We start from the raw sequence: 23,472 nt of genomic DNA, 5'->3' as shown, positions 1-23,472 counted from the left end.
CCTTACCTGCCCCCCCACCAATCCTGGAGCCTGCTTGTCTCCCTGAACTCCTCCATGCCCCCCCCATCCTGACTTAGCTTAGATTGGCCTGCCTTAAATCTATTTAAACTCCCCCCCAACCTCCCCAAATGTCTGTACACACCCATATAGGGCAGCTGGCTAGGCTGTATTTGGTATCCAGATTTCCTTCAGTCCCCATTTTCACCTTTTCGTGGCCCATTCATTTCCCCTAGACTCACAGAGGAAACATTCACATTAATTTTCTCTCTGAGCCACAGATTTTTAGCATCATTTTATTTCTTCTGCATCCTTTACACTGAGGAATTTAGCAAACCTATGAGAATGTGAATAAAATCCTTGCTAAGATAAACTTTCTGGAAATGGATATTTAAATAAGCTTTGATAAAGGATAAAGAAACAGGTGTCTTGGATGGAAATGTCCAATATGTCTCCCTCATCTGCTTTATTGGGTGTTCCAAGATCTTGGTTGAACCAAATTTTCACAACTAAGAGAAAAAAACTGTTTTGTCTAAAATAAAAGCGTTGCAATGAGAATACCATTCTCAACCTTTATTATATAAGTTAGGCAACAAATTTAAGTGAATGACTGCTCTTTAAAAGGCTATTAGCATAACTGCTATCATTATTTACTGTGCGTTTCTCAAAGCCTGTTGAATACAATGAGTCTTTTTCCCCTCCTGTTCACTTCAACGGGCTTCTGATGAGGCCCATAATATCTAAAACCTGCTGAGTTTTTTAAATTTCTATCAGTGTGAATAGTTTTGGCCTTGTATAATTTTAAAAGCTCAGCAGGTTTTGACCTGGTTAATACTAGAAAGAAAGGCCATGTAAATATCCCTTGACAAAGCAACAGAGTTTTTGTTTAACTATTTTGAAAGATTTTACACATTTGTTATCTTGCAAGGCGACTTAGTGGCAATTGCTCTGCTTCTGCTTTTGTTGGTTTTAACCTGGGCTGATTATTACTTACTTCGCATGCACTAGGGAATAACAGCAACAAAATAATCAATCCCCTCCAATCAGGGTGGTCAGGTTTATAGATTTCACAACCCAAGCACGGCTTAGCCCAAAAGACTTCAGCGGAAAAGAAAAAAATAATTAAATCAAAACGTAGCAAATAGTTCAGCTCCTAGGATATCCCATCTAATATTTTTGGCTGCAGTTGTTGTAACTTACCTGTCTTCATTTTAAACATATTTAAAAGTACTATACAAGGTTTACATTTAAGTTTAATCATAGAGCCTAGAAAGTCAAAGTTATAGATCCCATAGTAACCTGATTGCTTTTTATAATATAACTTTAAACAAATATAAATGTAAAGATATAAACTTTATTCTTTTGCCACAGCTGCCGTTTTCAAGATATCTGCCTATCCTTTCAAATGGGCAAAGGATTAAATGGGCAAAAATAAAACAGGGGAGCACTTTATCCATTTTATGCTGCTGCTACTACTTCAGAAAACTATAAGCAGTAGCAGCTGTGTAACTACTTGTAGGAAGACATGAAATAACATAAGGATGTAAAAAAGTCTCCACTAAGCCACATCAGCATCCAGGAGACTGGCAAAGTATAATGCTGCCCATTTTTTATCAAGGGGATCCCACAACAATTTCCTCTTTAACTTCATAAACTCAGTATCGTAGCAATTCATGTTCCTGCAAAGGTAAGTAGTGAGGTGTGGATATATTAATTTATTTTTCCATGTAAACTAAACCCCATCTCAGAATTCAAACAAAGTTGGAGATAAAAACATAAGACATACTTCTATTTGGTGCATCTGAATTTTGATTTGGAAAGACTGCATTATAACAGAGCAATCTGTATCTACAACATGAAAAGTTCTCCATTTAACAAGGGGAAAAAAGCCCCTCATGATGGATTTAAGTACAAGGCAGAAGGGGAAGGAGGGGCATGCTGTTTTTAACCTGAGCTTCTCATGCACCAAGGCATGAAAGTAACAAAATAATCAATACCCTCCAATAAGGGTGGTCAGGTTTACAGATCTCACAACCCAAGCAAGGCTTGGACCAAAAGACTTCAGCAGAAAAGGAAAATGTAACTGGCTCCAACTCTGGCCTGAACCTAAAGGTTAACATCAGAGCCACAGGTGCTGCCCACACAGCTTTGCCCCATCACCCCTACCACCTGATGCTTACACATCAGCTCCTGCCCCACTCCAGCATGGGGCACAGAGCACGTGGCTGTTCTGGGCCCAGCCCAGCCTCATAGCAATGATGGCAGTGGCAGCAGCTCTGGCCTATGCTCAAGTAGCATGAGGAGGCACTGCCGGGGGGGGTAGTAGGGAGACAGGTGCTAGGGTACACTGGCACAGGGGGGTAAGCAGTGGGGAGACAGGCAGCAGGACCAAGGTGTAAGGGGGCAGTTATAGAATTTAATGATTGGGGAGGCAACTTAGATTCAGGGTGATTTGGGGTTCAGGTAGATACAGTACTTCTTGTTTCTTTATCCCTGGAGAACTGAGAAGGCACCTTTGAAGAGCAGTCTAGGAAGGCAGCAACATAAGTTGTAATTTAAAGATGCTCCTTAACTAAGAAGAAGACTACTGAGGCTGAGAATTGAGTGATGGTCCCTGAGTTATGTATGTAGTTAGGGAGACTGAAGAATAACAGAAGCTTGCTTACTGCTCCACAAATAAAACTTGCTTTTTAGTTCTTCTCATTCCCATATGCCTGTGTTTACTGAAGCTGATGATTACTATATGGTGTCAGAAGTGGAGAATGAGAAAGGACATGAAAGAAGTTGAGATCCAAATTACAGAAACTGGAATCTAAAGCAAATGGAGCAATGCAGCCACAGGGAAAAACAAAGGCCTTTGTAAGTGATCATCCTGCCAGAGCCATGAGTTGTTTTGCTCACGTCCCTGACGGGTGCCAGTTCTGCATTCAAGGATGTGTGGGAAGCAGATCGTGGCTCTGCCCCAGGCCCCTGCCCCACACTATCACAGGCCTACAATTCCAGCCCCTGCCCTAACCACCTGTCTCACTCCCAGATGCTGCTTCCTGCCCATCCGTGGCCCCATTCACATCTGCCCGGCCAAGTGTGTCCTGGCCACAGCGGTCCTGGGCTGATCTCCATGGAGACCTTTCCTGCCCACCTGGCTCCATCTGGTGCCCCCGGTGGTGGGTGCAGGGAGACAGGCTAGGATATCCAGGCAACAGGACCAGGTCTAGCAGTGGTGGTGGCGGCAGAGACACAGGAAATGGCAGCCAGGCAGAGCGAGCTGCTGCTGTGGGAACTGCCAAGAAGCTGAGTCCAAGATCATTACTTTGCCTGGGGGACAGGTAGCAGACTACCATAAATCAGAAGGCTTTAGCACAGAGAGGAGAGGAAGTTCTTTCCAGTGAGCACCAGCTAGAACAAAAGGAAGTCAGAGACTAAATGTATCAACCTTTAAATGTCTAATATAAAAGATGTGAACTCTGTGCAACTCTGAATGCTGAATATGGGAAGAAGATAGGGCACACACCTTACAAGGACATTACCAATAGAATCCATCCTCCCCAGATTTTGGCTAATAGATACATTTTCCAAGCACAAAACACACAAAGATTCTGTATTACTGCACAGTAATGGCATGACCACATAAAATAGCCCATTTACAATGAGCATGCTATTACTGCTATGGGAATCTTAACTTTCATCATGGAACTCAGAAAATTAAAACATTGGCTTTGAGAATTTATCATCTCTTGGACCAGAAATCTCCCTGATGAGAATTTAAAAACAATGCAATTATGTTTTCATTTTTTTAAGATGTTAAAGAATTGTGTTTATTTTGCCCAGCCCATGGCAGCATGGAAATAAAATCTGTTTTATGTACAACAGAAGAAACTTTGGTAATAAACTGATTAGTTTCTATACAGTGTAACTTGCTGTGACTAATTAACAGCTAGCCCTGAAGCTTTTGTTTTATTGAAGAGCTCCAAACAAAGTGACATCAGTTAACCACTTAGCTTGATATCTTCAAGCTAATATATGGTAACGACAGTAATTAAATAAATCAATCAATTTCATACTAATATGGTTTATATATAATCCACTAAAGAAAGACATTCATCCCTGATACACCTTCAGTGAAGTAAAAGAAACAACAGGTGGAATGAATTTGGCCTGTATAATTTTCTTTGCTAAGATTCCCAAGATAGAGAATAGGTAGAAAAGAACTAGTAGTAAAGATTTAACATTTTGCCATTTAAGTACCTACCACATTTTCTTTAGGTTGTAGCAGACAAGTACCTTTTTACTGTAAACAACTGACAAGTATTCACACTACAAGATTACCTACAGGGAACAGTTCAAAGCCAAAGCACTATACAAATGAAATAAGTGCAAAAGCATTTCGACTATCTGCTGGGTTCCCTGTGATCTAATAAAGTTGGCTGTCAAGAACACCTATTTCATTACAGTCAAAGGCACCTAAGAGAGAGAGTGAACACCAATTAACTGCAGAACTGGGGAAAAAAAAATACACAGAATAAAATGTGGCAACAGAACATTTTTTCCATTTCTATCTATAAAAAGAACATTTCTGTTAATTCAAAATCACAAGTAACAACTGTAGTCTATTTTGTCCTTACAAACAAAATAACTGGTGTTTAACTGGGCCTCATTCCGAATGGCAGGTGAAATTGCGGACCTCTCCTCTTCACTGAATAATCAAAAGGACAAATAAGTTTTAAAAATCAATGCAACAGGCCAGTGTCTTAAAACGTTTACCCCTACTCAAAGATAGACATCCTGAACTTGTCTCCCATAGCAGCTTCCATTCACCTGGCTGCATTAACAAAACATAATGCCACTTTCTATAGCCGTGGCTATAGACATGCAAGAGCCAGTAAGAAGCCAGCTTTACAGACTTAATGTTTTTAAAAGAGATACTCTGCATGCACTTAAAATCTTTTTTCATTTTTCCTTTTAATGCAGGAACCCATCCATCCCAACTCCAAAATTTATAAAATTAGAATCACACTGCATTTAAGTGTACACATTGAACTCTGAATGCCTTTGCATGGAGCTGTGCATGTGAATGCTAGAATTTTGTCCTTACAACTTTAAGAACAACCTTTTGTAAAACAGAAGAACAATGTCTTACTTCTGAAACCCAAAATATGCTTCAAAAAGATTCTGAGCTCCATTGAAAAGCTAGGCTCTCTCTAGTGGCAAAAACGATGTAGGAGCACACACATTACTGATTTCTCTATGACAATTTATCAACAGTTTTAATCAGTGGAATCTTACCTCTCAGCACTGACTTGAGGTTCAACTTAGCTTGGCGATGGAGATCCTCCACACAGGGTGGCCTTGAGGAAGGCAAGAACACATTTTCTTGCTGATGCCATGGGGCAGTATAATGGACTGTCCATCTACTCTCTTCATCTAGGTTGGAGACAGCTGCACAAAAACAGAGGATAATGCCAAAATGAGACACGATCAAATGAGAACTATTAATAAACGGGTAGTAAATGTGGGGGTTACTGATTTTAAAAAATGGGAATATGGGACTGGAAGAAACTCTCGACTCCCAGCTGTTGCAGGCAGCTACCTCATATAACAACTGCTTCAGCTCCATCTTAAAACCAATGAAGGTGTTTAGCTCACTACTCCAATTAGAAGGCTGCTCTAAAATCTTACTCAAGTCCCAGTCTAATGTGTTCAAAATTAATTTATATCCATTTATTCTACTGACACTGCCCTTCAGCTTAAATAACATTTTTTCCCCTCCCTGGTGTTTACTGATTTATTCAGAGAGAGCAGTCATGTCCCCTTTCAGGCTTTGTTTTACTAAGCTACAATAAGCCAAGCTCTTTCAGCCTCCTTTAATAAAGACCGGATTTCAATTCTCCTGTTTACCCCAGTAGCCCTGCCCTGCTCCTGTTAGTAGAGAGGTAGTTAGCCTCATTTGTCTGAATTTAGGCAAAAGGCAGGGAAGGATGGCACCTTTGAAACTAACTGGTTATCAGTTACTAGTTAGTCTCCAACTTGCCACCCTGCCCTGTTGTCTACTAATTTCTGTTACAGCCTGAACTCATCTTCCCCGAGCATGAATGACTAGAATTATATAAGTGGCAAGGGTATTTTTGGGGTTGATAACTTTTATTGGATCAAGTGCACGGCTGGGAGACATTTTAGACATGCTTTTGTCAAGCAAAGTTCTTCTACAGGAAAGCACTTTGTGCTCAAAAGCTTATCTAATGCATCTCCCAACCATGCAGTTGGTCTCATAAAAGGTATTATCCATAAAAATATCCTCATCTCTCCCAGACTTCCTGGACCACCAGCTGCAGCATTGCTCCAACACTACCACCACGTAAAGTTATACAGAGTATTCCACATGAGGTCTTGTCCATGTGTGGAAAATGGCTGGGCCTCTTCTATTCTCACACTGGTAAAAATCAGAAACAACTTCACTAAATTGCACTGGCTTTACACTGTCATGAGTGCAAAATGAATCACGTTTTTACACTTTCCAGCAGAACATAGGTAACAAAACCCTCCTGTGGCTCAAGGACTGCCTCAAGATCTGTCAATGAGCCATGGTAGATGCTACCTTTGAATCAAGTGATCGCCACCACCAATGACAAACTTCCCACCACACCATCACTAACATGCAACTACATGTTCATTTACATCTCTTAAAATGAAATTTTTGGCACTCTTAAAGTTCAAGGTTCTTTACAGATTAGACCTAGTAATACATTGATTACCTAATTAGCAAAAGCAAGCAGCCCTAATATTTGCTTATAATTTATCTTCCCTCACAGATAATAGTTGCTCTTGTTTACCATCAATAGAAAAACCCAACACTTTTACAGTCGAACAGCCCTATCCCTCACCCTGTAATAACAGGAAAGGGCAGTTGGGGGTCACGTGTTATGATCCCTCAGGCAGCATTTGGCCTTCAGCCCACATGCTCTGCATCCCTGCTTTTATCTGGGGAGGGTACAGCTGTGCTGCCTCCCAAGCACCTGTCATGCTGGCTCAACCAAATCATATTGGCTGCATTGCTGTCCTCCACTTTTTTGAGTATTCATTACCTTTCACTGCTGACAGTTGGGGCATTGTTTAGAGATTGCACACCACCTACTTCAATGCACACAGCATAGGACCTAGTGTTCTAGTATCAAGAATAAAAAATGATGTGCTCTGTATGGCACCAGAGAAGCCATAGAGAGCAAAGCCCAGCAGGAAGGCGATAGCATCCACACATCTGAGAAGTGATTGATCCCCTCATCACAAACTCTAGAAAAAGGATTTTGATCGGAAAATAAATTGTATTAATTAAAAATAAAAGGAACCCAAATTAAAACTTCAGTATCTAAACACTCCTGGGTATTACAAGACATGAGTTTAAAAAGAGCTCTTAGTTCAGTTTCCCTGTTTCTTTGGTTTTCTGTCAGATACTTCAAAGATATTTTTCATAACATTTTGGTTAGATTCTTAATCTGCCCTTAAGACTGCTTTGGCCACAAGGCTCCTCCTCACTTCTACCTATTTGCATTGCACTGGCTGGGAACAAATGCACTTCATGCAGCAAGACAGAGAATGCCAACAACATAGGACTGCATTCCCTGTCCTTGTTAATTAGAGTTCAAATTCACATGATAATGAACAGACAGATCACTAACTACCTGATCACAGCAGATACTACCCTCATCTTTTAGAAAACCAAGTATTCACTGACTTGCCAAAGAAGAAAACTCTTCCTAATGCATCCCCCTTATAGAAAGATTATAGAAAAGACGCTCTGACAGAAGGATAGCAGCCATATTATTGTCCAGCTGTAGTTCTGCCATACCAAGAGAAGTTTACTGCTTATCTAAAGTATAATTAAACAACAAAGATGTGCTATGTATAAGCTGTCGTGTCAAACTATTCCAGTTGTAATAGATTAAATCAAAAAATCACAACAATTAAAAGAAAAAAAAGTCTGCAACTACACGGAAACTGCAATTACGTATAAAAGCTTTGAAATTTACAGTGAGCACTATTCAGTCCAGAACAAGGTTTTCTGCATAAAAGTTGAGTCTATTATACATGTTCAGCAACTGCACAGCAGGGGCAACCAGAATACATTACATTAACATCTTTGCATGCTATGATACCTACAGAGAGCAGCAAAGGACACAAAGCTTTCAATCCCGGTATCAAGGAGTTTAATATTATAAGGAAAAGTTTGGTTTCTTCAGAGCCATTAAAAGAGACAAAAGGATACCAGAGAAGTCCACATATGTGCACATGCACACAGACACACACACACAAACAATCACAAAGAAGCACACACTCAGTAATACTGACTTTCATAACAGTTTCTGGACATTATGAAGCATTGCTGCATAGGAGAAACGCATAGACATGTTGATTAAGAGGCAATAATCCATAAAGCATCATTTAACTGAATACATTTGTCTACGAAAATCCATCACTTTCTTGAAAGAGAGCACATCTGCACAATTACTTACTCTTCCTCTTGAAAAGTTTAATTAAAGATTTAAGTTTTGTATTGATGAACACCACCATTTCCGACGTGCTTATCTGCAATCCTGGAGTTTATATCCCATACAAGAAAAAAACAAAATCAGGATGCAAGAAGCAGGTGTGTGGTTTTCAGGCTGTACCTGTTAAAACTCCACAAACCCCATTAACTTTGTCTCTTCGTGCACCCCTCCCTTTTCTGCCCACTCTCCTCCTCTGCACAAACAGAGTCCACTCTTATTGTCTTGGCAGTTGGAAACCATTAACCAACCTCAAACCTGAAAACCACTTTCTGAAATGTAATCCCGGGAGCTGAAAATAGCCCGTTACAACATGTGAAGAAAGAAAAAAGAGAGCCATTTGTTGTTCACATTTGCATGGAGCCAAGATCAGGCTTTTTGCCTCAGTGCTCATTCATTCAGCAATCTCTCCAGCAGGTCAACAGTTCTACACCCCCCTCTGCCTCTCCAAGTTTAGTCCGCTGCAGTGACAGTTGTAGGTAATTTCCTTTTACACTGTGCAAACAAGGATCTTTTAAACTCTTTACAGTGTAGCGGAGAGAGATGTGGATATTTTCATGTCAATCCTTTGTATCTTCCAGTCTAACTGTGTGTGTATGGAATCTGAACTGGCTGGGACAGTGAGGCTTTCAACTGTTGTTTTCCAAACACGCCCCCAATCCCTCCCTCCCTCCTATACCATAGGAAACATTTATGAGCAGCAAAGCACCACAATAGAATCTCCATGGAGCTGTAAAGGAGCATGGTATTTTTGTGCAAATTAGGATCCCCTCCTTTCCCATCTTCCCCACTGCCCCCTTTTTTTTTTCTTATACTTTTGCTCTCACTTTATTAATGACCCAAGAGCTGCAATTTAATTGTCCACAAAATGAGGCTTTTTTTCTCCTATGCATTCCTTTGCTTTCAAAATAATTTTCAGGAACTGATAGTGATCAGATCCATCTAGTAACCTTACACATTGAATCTCACTATGATCACAAGCTGATTTGTCCTGATTAGTGTCAACTTGGAAACTACATGGAAAAGTAAAATAAGAAAATGAATGAAAAGTAAATGAATTAAATCATTTTGGTCCTATACAGAAATTGTCATTTGACATAAACTGAACTTGAATAAAAGGAAGGTTTTTTGAAATGCAGCTTTCTCCTGAGGCTTTGAACACTTCCAATTATAGGTATATTATGTTTTCCTGCTTAAAAACAACTTACAATTTTATAAAAGTTAGAAGAAAAATGCTAAGTACTCCATCAATGTGCTCAGCAGGGCATGCCCCACACACAATGCTAAAACTCAAAAAGCAAGTCCTCCCTTACAAAGCAAGGCTAGGCAACTGCTTTGGGTTAACAATGAAAGCATTTTTCTTTGGGGAAAGAAATACCAGCAGCAGGGGTCTTAGTCTGCCCTGAAATCTGTTACAGGTTACAACCCTTCCAGTACAGCATGTACAAGCAGGTGCGCTTGAAAAAAGCATCAGTTCCCAGCCTCACAGGTTTGCCCAAGAGTAGCAAGTGTGCAGAAGGGGAGATAAAGTGCATCAAAAAATGTTGTATACATATACATCATCTTTCAGCCTGAAAAATCCAAAAGCATTGTACAAGTTGCAAGTGTATTTGATTCCACAAGTACCGATGGAGAAGGGATCACTACAGCAGGAGTGGGTCCAGGAAGCAATCTGTCTGGATCAGCACACAGGCAGCCCTTCAGGAAGAACACGTACCAGACTGGCAAGAAGCTGTGCTGTTTGGCTGAAAGGGGGAAACATATTTCCTACCCTCCTCCCTATCCCACTGGTTGATCTCAATCCATTGACAGATACTAAAGAAGGGCATGGCTCCCAAACCTTTCAATTTTCCTTTGTGTAGCTCTGTGAGTAGGACTACATTGTGTTCTCAGGCTATCCCAGGAACCATGGGCCCCAAACACACCACGCCTATTGGTTCCCACATGCCCAAACCCGGAAATGCAGCTGTAAACCTGCTCTGGGGGCATCCATCCAGAGACAGAGGTCTTCAGAGCAACCAAATGAAAGGAATTATGAAATGTACAGTACACTATGACTAGGCATTGGGTGATGAAATATTTTATATCAGATGCGAGCATGAAAAGTTGCCAGGGATCCATTGTTTGTTTTTTTCTCAAAGACAGACAGACAAACATAGAGAGATAGTTAAGATTAGAGATGCACTGATAGAGATTTTGGGGGCCAATAGCAATAGCTGATTTTTAAGGCGGCATATCAGCTGATACCAATCTGATTTCCAATACAGCTGTGTGCAGCTGGTAAGTCTGTTTTGGTGGAAGGGGAGAGGCGAGGGAAGGGGTGTGGGGGGGGGGCAGATCAAGGCCCCTGTGGTGAGGAAGGGAGTAGGGCATGGGGGAGCATGTGCCCCTGGATCTGTGCAGTGGGGGCAGGTGAGGCGGGCTGCAGCTGCAGGCTGAGGCTGGGCTGTGCCAGGCTCTTCCTGGTGGGGGTTGAGCTGGGCCAGGCTGTGCTCAGGGCGGCCAGTGGTAGCACTGGAAGGGGCTGCAGTCACCTTAAAATTTTGCCATAGCCACCCCCTCCCAGCACCACTACTGCCTGCCTAAGCGCGGCCCTGACCCAACCCCCCACCCATGCATCGGGAAGAGCCCAATGCAGGCCCAGCCTCAGCCCACAGCTGCAGCCCACCCTGACCCCCCACAGATGCAGGGGCACACCCCCCAGTGCCCTCCCGGGGTGTGTACAGCAGTGGGAGCTGCCCCCCGCCCCCCGGGTCCCCTGGACAAGCTGCAGCTCCTTCCTGCACCTGCCCCACCCGGGCAGCACCTGCACCTGCCCCATTCCCTCCCTCACCACAGGGGATGTTGATCTGCGTTCCCCCCGCCACAACGCACCTTTCTTCTCCCCTCCCTTTCACCACAACAGACTTACCAGCTGCATGCAGCTTTCCAAGCTGCCAGCTGTGCTTCTTGCTGCCTACATGGTGTGCTGTGGCTGTGCGCATGTATGGGCATTTAATTGGACAAACTGTCAGCTACATCAGGCCAATTTCTGATACAGTCAATTTTCTTTATATCGGTGCCGATCCGATATCAGACTAATATATCGGTGCACCTCTAGTGAAGATGTTAATGTCAGGATGGAGTGTGAAGAACCATAGATATGCTAATGTAGGAGGAAAGGTAGGTGAAACTCACTAAGAGCAGACAAAGGAATTAAGAAGAGGTTTTGTGTGTTGGGAATAACAAGTTAGGTATGTGTGCAAGTTACAGGCTAGATCTGATCAATTTTTGGAACTCACAATAGGATGATGTAATGAGAACTCTAGACAGATAAAATGAAAGGAGAGGGTTTTTTTTTTTTTTTGCTAGTGTAAGCTAGTGCTGCAGCCAGCCAGCATGGCATGGTTAGAGTCTCCCTTGCTACCCCAGTTGTAAGTATTTATGGTAACTGTATGACTGCACTTGGCCTTCAGATTTAATAAAGGAATTTTAGCTGAATTGCTGACACAGTCAATCAAATTCCAACACCAAATACTTAGACTGAGGAGCTCATGGCACTCTGGAATGGAGAAGACCATTTCCTTCCCCCTCCATGAAGGCATCTGTCTGTCTGTCTGTCTGTCATGTCCCGGTTCATTAAAACACTATGCTCATTACCCACACTGAAACATTAAAAAGCTTAGGTGTACCATAAGGCCAGTGCCTCAAATCTCACTTCACAAAGCAATCCCCTGTGAACTTTCCAGGTTTGTATCACCCTTGGAAGTGAATCTAAATGCTGCCCAACAGGATAGTACAGCTATCCAAAACCAACAGCTGCAATTCATCACAAAGTCCTGTAGAAACTGGTATGAGAAGAGGATAGCTTAGGAAAATCATCACTTAGACTGCTTGCATCTTCACATCTTTAGGAAGCTGGTTCATATTTGAACCATGAAAGCTAAAACTAAAAGCTCGTACCATTTGAATGGAAGTTTAGTGGTTTCTGTGAAATTAATTAATGGTCTCAACTTGGTTCCTGGTGGACATGTTCTATATCACTAAACTGTTACCACAACTGCATTCAAGCTGCTTATGATTTGAACAGTCAGAGTGCCTAACCTAGGCTCTCCTGAATAGATTGATATTGGAGGAAAATTAGGCAGTCCCTCTACATTGAGAACAGAAAAACAAGACAAATTTTACCATCTCTATTACCTAGATGATTATTAGAAGTCCATAGCCTCCAGTGCTGGCACCCCAGCAAATGAACCACATGCCTCAAAATAAAATTTTAAATAGTTAGTGAGACAAGCAAAGGGTGTGTCCGTGTGTGTCCAAGCACCTCAGAAGGATAGCCCAAGACTGAGGCTGCTAATCTGGCACTTTGAGACCCTCGTCCAATGACCTGCTGTGTTGTAGGCTTCATGCTTGACTCTAGACCAGGGGTGTCCAACCTTTTTGAATGTGGGGCCGGATCATGAACTTTTTATCTTCCAGGGGGCCGGGGAGCCATATTCCAAGACCTCACAGGAAGTGGTATCACATCAGGAAGTGATGTCACGTGACCTTTGACACCAATTAAGTTGCAGGAAGTGACAATGAAATGGGTCTGGAAAAGTGGTCTAAAATCCATATTTTGCATATGGATTTGCATAGCTATGCCTATGTTCTACTACGGGTACTTCTCATGCTTCTGGGCTTTGCTGGTTGCCCCCACCACCACCCTTCCCCTTTCTGCTATATGTGCCAGGGTGTTTTTAAGTCTTCCTCAGAGGTACTGGGTGTTGGCTACAGCCGAGGCTAGGGACTATGACTGGGGTGTGCCAAAGTTAGTGAAACTTGCTTCACTGGAGTACATGCAAACAGGATCTCCATATGTCAATGATGAGCCTGAATATTTTCTTTCCTTTTGCTCTCAGGAGAGGAAATCCTGAGTATTTTTGTATTGTTAATCTATTGTGTTTATTCTGGTATTGGGCCCAGGTGTGGCTTGCGAGCATGGGAAAGTAGTGTGATTTGGGGAGTTAAAAGGATGGAGTTGCTCCCTCCCCTGTGAAAGGCAGGGACCCCGCCACACACACACAGGTGCCGGGAGCCCACAGTCACCGGCCCGGCCCCGGGGGAGGCGCCGTCTTCCTGCCCTGACCCCAGCCCTGGCCCAGCACTACCTGTGGTGCCCCGGCCGGGCAGGAGGCGGCAAAGACAGAGAAGGAGGGCGAGCCCGGCTGCCGCACCGCCTCCGCGGGTCCACATTGCCGCACCGCACCGGGCTGGAGGGAGCCGGAGCTGGGGCCAGGCGGCACCTCGGGGTGCAGCGAGCGCAGGCTCCGCCCGAGCCTGGGGCTGCCCTGCGCAGCACGGCCAATGCCGACAGCCTGGCGGGAGGAGGCACCTGCCCACACTACTCCGCCTCCGCCAGCAACCCGGGGCCAGGCGGCCAAGCCAGGCTGCCTCTTGCCTGCGGGTGGGGAGCAGCAAGTTGCTCGGGCCGGGAAGTGGTGGCTTCCCCACGTGATGCTGGGGACAGGAGAAGGCAGGCCGGGTCTGCATTGGCCAGGAGAAGTGGCAGTGGAGCTGTGTGCCACTTGGGAGGGGATGAGCCTGGCCGGAGTGGCAGGGGTTCAGCTGCATTTTCCCCCCTGCCTAAGTGCAGCTGAGCCCCCTGCTGCTCTGGCTGGGCTCATCCTGTCCCAAGAGGCACACGGCTACTCCTCTTCCCACGTGTATCACATCAGCAACGTCAAGTTGATACGGTGCGTGTGGGAACCTTGTCCCTTCCCCAGCCCTTCAGCAGCTATTAGGAAGCTGGTATGGGGCTGGGGGAGGTACAAGGGGCGGGAACAAAAGTAAACCATGTTTACTTTTGTTTCCCGTCGCAGCACCGCGGGCCACAGAAAATGCCTTGGCAGGCCGCATGTTGGACAAGCCTGCCCTAGACCAAGTCATTTAGGGCGGCATTCCGTTACCCTTTGTGCACATAAATGGCAGTGCTCAGCATTTATGCACAGTTTATGATTCTATTACTCCTGGACTGTGGCCATACACTCTTGAGTGTATAGACTGAGTATATGCATCTAGCTACAAACATATGCAGGCCCGCATAGATATGTGCATGCATGCAAGTCATAGAAACGTATCCAGACAAACAACAGGTTTGTTCCACCTTTCAGCCCCAAGACGTTAGACTCTAAAAAAACACTTAGGAAGAATTAAGAGACACAGAGCATATCCACATGTGAAATTAGCTCAATGCAATAAACTCTGGCTCAGTTGGCACTGGATGTATTTTTCCAGAGTGCAGCTTTTACTTGTGCACCCATGACTTCAGCACACTGAGCTGGGGCAGCACAGCCCCAGCTGGCAAGGAGACCAGAAGGTCAGCCTCCCATCCCAGAGCTGCTCTGCCCTGGCTCAATGTGTTGTGGAGGGGCTGACTGCCCCACCACTGTAGCACCCTTGTGCCCAGCCAGCCCCAGTCACTGTCTACACATGCACTATGGCCAAGTAAATAACTCTGCCCTAGAACAGTATTGCAATAATGTTGCAACAGCAGCATTTTAGCTTATGTTTTGGGACATGCTTAGGAAGAAGACTGCTAAGTGGGTGACCATCAAGGACCTTGGTTTTCTCTGCTAAAAAAAATACAAAATTCTCTGATCAAACCTCAAAAATCTATACTTTTCCATGATTAAAATGAAATGCCACTATATATATATGTGTCAGTTGAACAAAGTTTTATCAATATATTTACAATTTTAAAGCAATTTAGAAGCCTACCAGTGCCTCAATCACTATAATAAAATAAATTCTAAATACCTATACATTTTGGCATTTGATTTTGGGTCTTTTATCATGGAAAATCTGAGCTCCCCTGCCTCTTTCGCTCACCAGGATGCGGATCCAGCTGCAGTTGTACCCCCACACTGCTTTGTGGTGCTGAGCAGCCCTGATATGCCTGTGCTCTGCCCATGCCATTGCCCATCATTCCCAAGCCCCCCAACCCTACCAGTATCCCTCACTCCAAACCCACAGCCCCCTGACCCATTGGAAGCTTACCAGTGCCTCAATAATTATAATAAAATGCAGTGTCTTTACACGTGCTCCAAAGGTGGGGGGGCGTGCACTTTCATTACAGCTGCTCTAATTAAAAGAGCCCACAGTGTCTCGTGTATTCAGCATCCCACATTTCAAAATGGCAGTGGGGGCACTTTAACTAAAGCTCATTCGATGAGCTTCAGTTAAAGTGCCCCCGCTGCCATTTTGAAGTGTGAGGACAGTGAATACATGAGATGCCAAGGCTGCTGGAGCATATTAATTAGCAAGTCTGCTCCAACGCACTGTTAATCAAGTCTGCTCCAATGCACTGTAATTACAGCACATCAAAGCAAGTGTTCTGCACTTCTATAGGCACCCATAAATTCTAATTACCTATATATTTTGGTGTTTGATTTTGGTTTTATCATGGAAAATCAGAGTTCCCCTTGGCTCACAAGGACATGGGTCCAGCTGTGGCTGTCTCCTCTGCCACTTTGTGGCACTGAGCAGCCCCAATATGCCAGTTCACTGCCTCTGCCCCTCACTCCTGACCCACAGTCCTCCACCCCACCCCACAGCCCTGTTGGTGCCCCTCACTCCCAATTCACAGTCCGCCACTCCTCTCAGCCCTGCTGGTACCCCTCACTCCTGACCCATTGCCCCCTGATACCAGTGGCTACTGTGTGAGGCAGGAGTTGTGTTTGTGGGGAAGGGGTTAGGAGGGGTCTAAGGTGGAGAAATGTGGGGCGGGGGGGGGGGGAAATGTGCCATGCCAGATTTCTACACCCACAGCAGGGCATAGGGCTGCAACCTGGCCAAACCAGCACTGGGCAGGAGCCGCCTCCGAGGCCTAGTGGGTGGGATCCAGCACGGGAGGGAATTAGGCCTGTGCAAAGCAGCTAGTATTCACTTTGGATTCAGATTTGCCTGATTCAGGGGACAGTGATTCGATTCAGGACAGCAGTTAGAATCACCAAATCGATTAGGCCAATTCTCTGAATAGAACAGGCCCCATCCCCCACTGGCTCTCCCAGTCCCGTCAATGGCTGCCCTGCCTGGCCCCAGCATCCCGACTTAAAAAAAAAAAAAGAAGCCCCGCACTCACTGGTTGCTGCAGCCATCATCAGGGTCTCTGGGGGCTCATGGCAGAGCCCCACCATGCAGCGCAGGGCAGTGGGGGGCAGCGGGAATTGCCCCCCTGCCTGGCAACTGGCAACTGCACAGCAGCTGTCCCATGGCACAGGTGCAGCGTGGCAGAGGATGGGGTCTGGCAGGGCCCCCCCCATGGTCCACTCCCTCCTCCTCCTCCACCCCCACTGCCCCTTACTTATTGGCATGGAGCCTGGGTCCCTGCGGCAGCAAGCAGAGGCCACCCAAATTTCCGAATCTTTTCTGAATCAATTCAGAGGCTTCAAATCTATTCAGACCACTTAACTGGTCTCACAATTCAATTTGGATTTGGAGATTCTGCCGCTGAATTGGGCTGAATCGCCTCTGAATCGAATCAGCAACCAAAGCTTTGCACAGCCCTAGAGGGAATGCTGTGCCACAATGGCCACCAAGGTAAGGTGCCCCCCTGCCCACCGAGCAGCAGCAGGGGAGCATAACAGTGTGCTGCTACCACCACCAGGAGTCCCATGTCAGTCACGCCACCACGGCCACCAAGGTGAGGTGCTCCAGCAGCAACAGCTGGAAGTTGTGCCCCTCCTTTCCCCCGCCCCCAACTGCTGCCAGGGGGGCAGATAGTGCCTCACCTTGGCAGCCATGGTGGCACAGTGCACCTAGCAACAGCAGCAGCACTGAGCCTCCTTGCCCTGCTTTGCCCTCCTGCGCTGGGTCCCACCCACAGGGCTGCAGAGGTGGCTTCTGCCTGGTGCCAGTCTAGCCAAGCTGCAGACCCATGCCCTACAGTGGGTGCAGACATATGGGGGGGGGCACATGCTCTCCCACGCCTCCCCACCTGTCAGCTATGGTCCACCCCCTACACTCGGCCTACACTCCCTACACATAGCCTACACTCCCCCAAGCTGCGGGAGCTGCTCTGCCCCACAATGCCTGGCTGCATGGCCAGCCATGTGCACATACACATGCACATGGCCCCCTACCTCTGATCACCAGCCTGTTATTCCCCCCAGCCCCAAGCAGCCCCTTGCAGGCTGGAACTCCGCCGGCCTGCTAGGAGAAATCTGTAGTTTCCTGGGTTTTTTTCCCTTTCTCCTTTCCATGGGAAATGGAAAACCTGGATCCCTAGTGACCACTGCAGTGACCACACTTTGTTCCCCTTTCCTCTTTAGTGTTACCTTTATAACTGACCTGTTTCATGGCAACCATCTGGGACAGCCGTCCCTTGACATTCACAGCTACATGAGAGGTTGGTGCCTTAGACAGTCTGGAAATATACCCTTTCCTAAGAAATATTCACAGCAGGCCACCTACACAGTATTCCTTCATTTAACCAGCATTTGCTTCCTTATTTATGGAATTCTGCACCAATGTTACTGATTTCCTGAAAAGCTGCTGAGGTTCTAAAACCCAAATATCAAAAACAGATCAAAAACAGCACTATGAAGAACTGTTGAATGGATCGTATACTCCAATTTCACCGAACATTATGCTTCACTAACACTACTGTGTTAAGCAAAACTCAGAAAATAAAGAATCCAGCCCTTTTCCTACACAATTGAATGTTACCGTTTATTTTCTTGACGGTAAGAGCCTAATGTCCATTATCATGTACCCTAAAGTCGATTCAGTGACTGAGATATCAAATTGTTAACAGAGGCACCATAGGCTCAGAATATAAAAAATCATAGGCTATGGAATGGGGTGGGCCACCCAGGCCATGGCCTGACCAACTGTTAGCACTTTAATTTATATAATATACAACTGTCGTTCCAGTTAAAACTGTATAGCTATTTTTTTTTAACTGCATAGCTAGCTAAATTAATGTGCTAACAGTTGATTGGGCCATGGTTCAAGTAGCCCACCCTGTTTTGAGGTCTATGTAAAAAGCTAAACAATAAGGGTTAGTCACATTCATTGATCAGCAGAAATAAAGATACACGAGTGCTCTAAATGACTTTTGAAAGAAAGAGAATACAAATGCATGACTGAATGGGGAGCCCCATCATGAAAACTGTTACTATGTGCCTCCATTCAATAAGTGAAGAAGACTAAGCAAAATAATGGAGGAAAGATGCATATTCATGAGAAGTCAGAGAAATGTTTTTGCTCGAAAGTCACACGCAAGACATGATTTCAGAACAACTTATCTGTGACACACTCTTGCAGATGACATGACCATGCAATATGAAGAGGTTTGCATGTGTAGAAGTAAGCATGTTAAAGCACGCTACGTATTTAGAATTGCTCTCCAAGTCATCTCCTTGTCAGTCCCTAGGAACAGCTGCTGCTGTGCAAGGAAATGATTTCCAAGTTAATCTGGAATGCTCTCTTAGCACATATGAGCGAGCAGGCTCTGATCTTGCAGGTGAGAGAAACTGGGAAGTGAACTTTTAGAACACAACCATTCACAGTGCAATGAACTTTTTCTAAGATGTAACATTTTTTCCATTTCCATTGACTTCAAAGGATATTTAGCATTTCACATAATAGAGGCATTACTACACTACCTTCTTCCAGTTTAAGAAGTCCTTTATGAGAAACTAAGGATATAAATATTGTGGCAAATAGCATTTAAGGGTGCACCGTTTTATTTCAGTCCCTTTCCAACCTATATTGTTGAGCTGAACCCAAAAATTATTCCACTGCAACCAGCAAGCATACATTTATAATTGTAAGGGTCTTTTTCTTTTAGGGCCAATCATGTCTGGCCATCTCATGACATTTTTCCCCCACAAGAACAAAAGTAAGTTCCCTCCACAAAGGCACTCCCAAGTGGCAATACATTCAGCTGCCCTCCTGTCTTGAACTTGAGTTGATCACAATGGCTTCTTTCAAGGCAATCTCACTCTTCATGAAGCATGATACTTCACCAATTACTAACATATTATAATTCATTAAACCTTGGATCAGGAGGATGAAGGGGGATGGTATTTTATCCAAAAGCATCTGTAAAAGAAAGAGCCCCATGCCCCACTGAACCCACAGGGGAGCCATGCAAGGAGTCGGTCTCTACACAGGCAATTACGAAGCAGGTATTGCTCTAAAGAGAACCACAACAGCTCCCTCATTTATTCATACTCATTGAGGATTAAGGGCTTCAGACTGGGAAGAAGGCTGTGGGAGAGGAATAAAGGGGGAGGGTAAAAAACAAGGAAGATGAGAAGCAGCAGCGCAACCTTAGCTAGAGAGGATAGAAAAGAAAGAGACTTTGATTGATCTGATGATCCTATTGAGGGACAACACAACACAATAAAGCTAATTTATCCTTTCAACAGTTTAAAAATCTTTCCTCAGATTCTCTAGCTTTATCATGCAAAAAAGTCTCTACAGAGAGAGACAGGCTTTTTAGCAGATCTGCAAGTAATTAAAATAGCAGTTTTTTGTTTGGAATATCTCCATTCAAACTATATATCACAGTGGTAGTTAGCCATGTTGGTCAGAAGTTGGGCAGGGTGGCACCTTATAAACTAACAGATTCAAGTAGGCTACAACCTACTTTGTCAGATGCTATGAATAGCATAGGCCATAGTAGTAGTGTGTAACCTGTGAAAGCTCATGCCCCCCTGAACAAGTCAGTGATTAAGATGCCACACCACCCTACCTTCTGCCTGCACATAGGAGAGCAGAAAACATTTAGCCACGTGTGACTGCTTAATCCTTCATTTTAAAATATAAGAGCATAACTGCAATATTTTTTCTTTGGCTATTCCCACAACTAAGGTAAGGCAACTGCAGTGAGCAGAAATTTGTTTTCCTTGTCCTCAAAAAACGTCCTTTAAAAAACAGTTTCCTAACTGTATTTCCACACTGCCGCCTCATTCACTTCACAAGTTTAGACGTGGCAGCTGTGTATCTGTGGCTCTACAGCAATATTCCACAACCATTTTTAACTAATCCCAGTCTGCGTTCTAGCCATGGGTGTTCCGACAGAGATGCATTCCCTGCTTGTTTTACTTATATAAAGGTCACAGAAAGAGTTTAGGGGCCTTCCCATGTCCCCTCCTCATGCTGTTCATTTGAACATTTATCTCCAAACATGGGATAAGTGGATGTTCTGGGTGTAGTGAGTTGCTGACCAAAGTATTTTTCCCCACTTTTCCAGTGACTCTGTTCATTGCCTTAGCTTATTTTGAGTCATTTAATTCTCCAAGTTTTAAAACACCTTCTGTAAAAATGAGGCTTATATTACTTCTCTACCTCTGCTAAGTATTTTGCAGTCTACAAATTAAATGTTAGATATATACAAGAAGGAGGAGGATGGAGGAGATTGTGGAGTTCCTCCTGAAAGGAGACTGGGGGGGGTGGCAGGGAAGGGGAGGAAAGGCACTCATCTATTTCCCAGACCTGGAATCACAGGTCAGTTGCATGCCTGGAGCCAGAATTAAGGATATTGCAGAAATTTTACCAGACCCCATCTATCCATCAGACCACCACTTATTCTTGCCTGTCCATATGGGCATCAATGATTTCCAGGAATGACCAAAAACAAATCATAGGAGACTATGAGGCTGGAAAATTGGGCTATAGATAACAAAAGGGAAACAGAAAGGCAAAGGGCTGTGACACGACATGACTAGGATCTATTCCTTCTTCCTGGAACTATTGGTCATGTCTGCAGTCAAACAGGCAGATCTAAAATTGGCCTCCTCATTCATCTCTGGATTCACCAATGACTCCCCTAGTTATTGGAAGACGGTCATCCTCGTACTGATGGACTACCAATGATGAGATAACAATTCAGCAAAGACAAATGTAAAGCTACATGTAGGAAAGAAGAAATACATGCACAAGATTTGGGGTGGGCAAAATGCAGTCCACCAGGCCATTCTATCCAGCCCGCGGGGCCCCTAAAAAATTTAGAAAATTCATATTTATCTGCCCCTGGCCGCCTGTCATGTGGCCCTCCATGGCTTTCCAAAAACTCAGTAAACGGCCCTCCACCCTAAATAATTGTCCACCTCTGCACAAGAAGGATCTTCGGGCCTTGAATCACAGACTCAATATGAGTCAGCAATGTGATGCAGTCATGAAACATGCAAATGCAATTTGGGGCTGCATTAACAAGGGCATTGTAGACAGTACATGGTAGGCAATATTACCATTCTATTTGATGTTGTTAGGTCTCAGCTATAGTATTATATGCAGTCTGTGCTCCACATCTGAAAAAGGATGTAGAGAAACCGGAGAGGATCCCAAGGGAAGTGACAAAAATCACAAAGGGGTTGGAATGCAATCCATACCAAAATAGGTTGAAGGAACTGTGTATATTTAGTTTGGAGAAAAGTAGATTAAGAGGGTGGGATGGGACATGACAGCAGTTTTCAAATATTTGAAAGGCTTCCATAAAGAAGAGGGAGAACAACTGTTCTCCTTTGCCACAGCGGACAGGAACACAAGGCAATGCGTTTAAACTGTAGTAAATCTAAAGAAAAAAACTTATATCAGCTTTAACTGTCAGAAGAGTCAGGGCAGTGGAACATGTTGCCTTGGAAAGCTGTAGAGGCTTAGGGTGTTTGAAACTTTCAGATTCACATTTCCAAGATTTTAAATGTGACAGTGAAAACTGCAAACCTACATTTTTGTGTAAACAATAAGAAATTCCATGGTAATAACCCAACTCCAGCTGTCAGAACTATAACATGCTCATTCATCTATATCATGTTTCCCCTTTTAACATTGCTTTCCCTGCCTATGCTGGACACAGCAAGGATTATGCAAGGGTTATGCTTTATTAATCTTTTTAAATAAGTGTTCTACAGAGGTGGCTTTTACTACTGTGCTGCCTGTCCCCTCAATGAAAATCTAATGCTTTCATTGTGGATGGCTTGTGCATTCAACTATCACCAGCTGTTATATAAAACAATTTCTTTAGTCAAATAATACAATTTGAGTAAGATGTATTTAACTGAAACCCATTTCCTTTGCCACCTTTGGCTTCTCAAACTAATGCCTGATGGAAAACCTTTCTTATAGCAGAAGTGTAAACTTGAAGCTATCAAGAATGCCATTTGGCTTTAGAAATAATTTAATACCTACCAATCTGCTATTTGTGTTTGAAAACTCTATGGTATTATCAAGCACTTCAGTGCTGATTTGACAGATGTCTTATAAATCACTGAAAGATATTAAAAATCCTGCAGAGTGAGTGAGTGTAGCTAAGGTACATGCTAAAATAGCTGGAACCACAGCCACTCAATCTCTGAAAGTCAGGTCAGCAACACCTATGTGCACTCAATCCCATCTTTCTAATTACTAATAAAGATATTGAACCCAGGACAGATCCCTGGAGAACTCCACTCAATACCCCTGCCAAAGAGACATCGAGCCATTTACAACTTGGTTGGGTATGCTGACACAACTTTTCCGTACTTCCATCTCTTATTTTCTTGAGTTACTAGTGAGAATGTCATAGGAGACTTGGCATATTTAGATAGTTTTAGAATTAGTGTGTAATCCATTCCAAGTTCCAATATACACAATACTCCAAATTTTAGTCTCGGTTATTTATGTACCACATATGACTGTTACCTACCAATAATTATTATTATAAAATTTGAGATTGTAGTCAAATTATTCAAAGTAATGAATAGATACTAGTTAGGAGAGAGGATCTTTTGCTAAATCTGAATTTTCAGGTTATGGTGGTGGTTAGAAATAGGGATGCACCAATAGAGATTTTTGGGGCGGTAGCTGATATTTAAGGAGGCATATTGGCTGATACCAATCCGATTTCTGATACAGCTTCCTCCACCTGCTAAGTCCAGTGTGGTGGAAGGGGAGGGGAGAGGCATGGGGGGGAGCAGATCAATGGCCC

General features: G+C 44.0%; 1 protein-coding gene across 7 annotated transcripts in view; it reads right to left on the bottom strand.

Annotated features, from left to right (window-relative positions):
- Positions 1-23,472, bottom strand: part of NHSL1 (NHS like 1) — a 171,716-nt gene that overhangs the window by 67,917 nt on the left and 80,327 nt on the right. For all 7 annotated transcript variants that reach the window (XM_025200333.1, XM_025200326.1, XM_025200327.1 and 4 more), the window contains exon 2: positions 5,281-5,433. In XM_025200333.1, the coding sequence (XP_025056118.1) occupies positions 5,281-5,433 (153 nt within the window). The remainder of the gene's footprint in view (positions 1-5,280; positions 5,434-23,472) is intronic.

Source organism: Alligator sinensis, unplaced genomic scaffold (genome assembly GCF_000455745.1).
Source record: "Alligator sinensis unplaced genomic scaffold, ASM45574v1 scaffold542_1, whole genome shotgun sequence".
NCBI classification, from domain to species: Eukaryota; Metazoa; Chordata; order Crocodylia; family Alligatoridae; genus Alligator; species Alligator sinensis.
The sequence above is the reverse complement of the archived record's forward strand: the minus strand, read 5'-3'. Positions and strand labels throughout refer to the sequence as shown.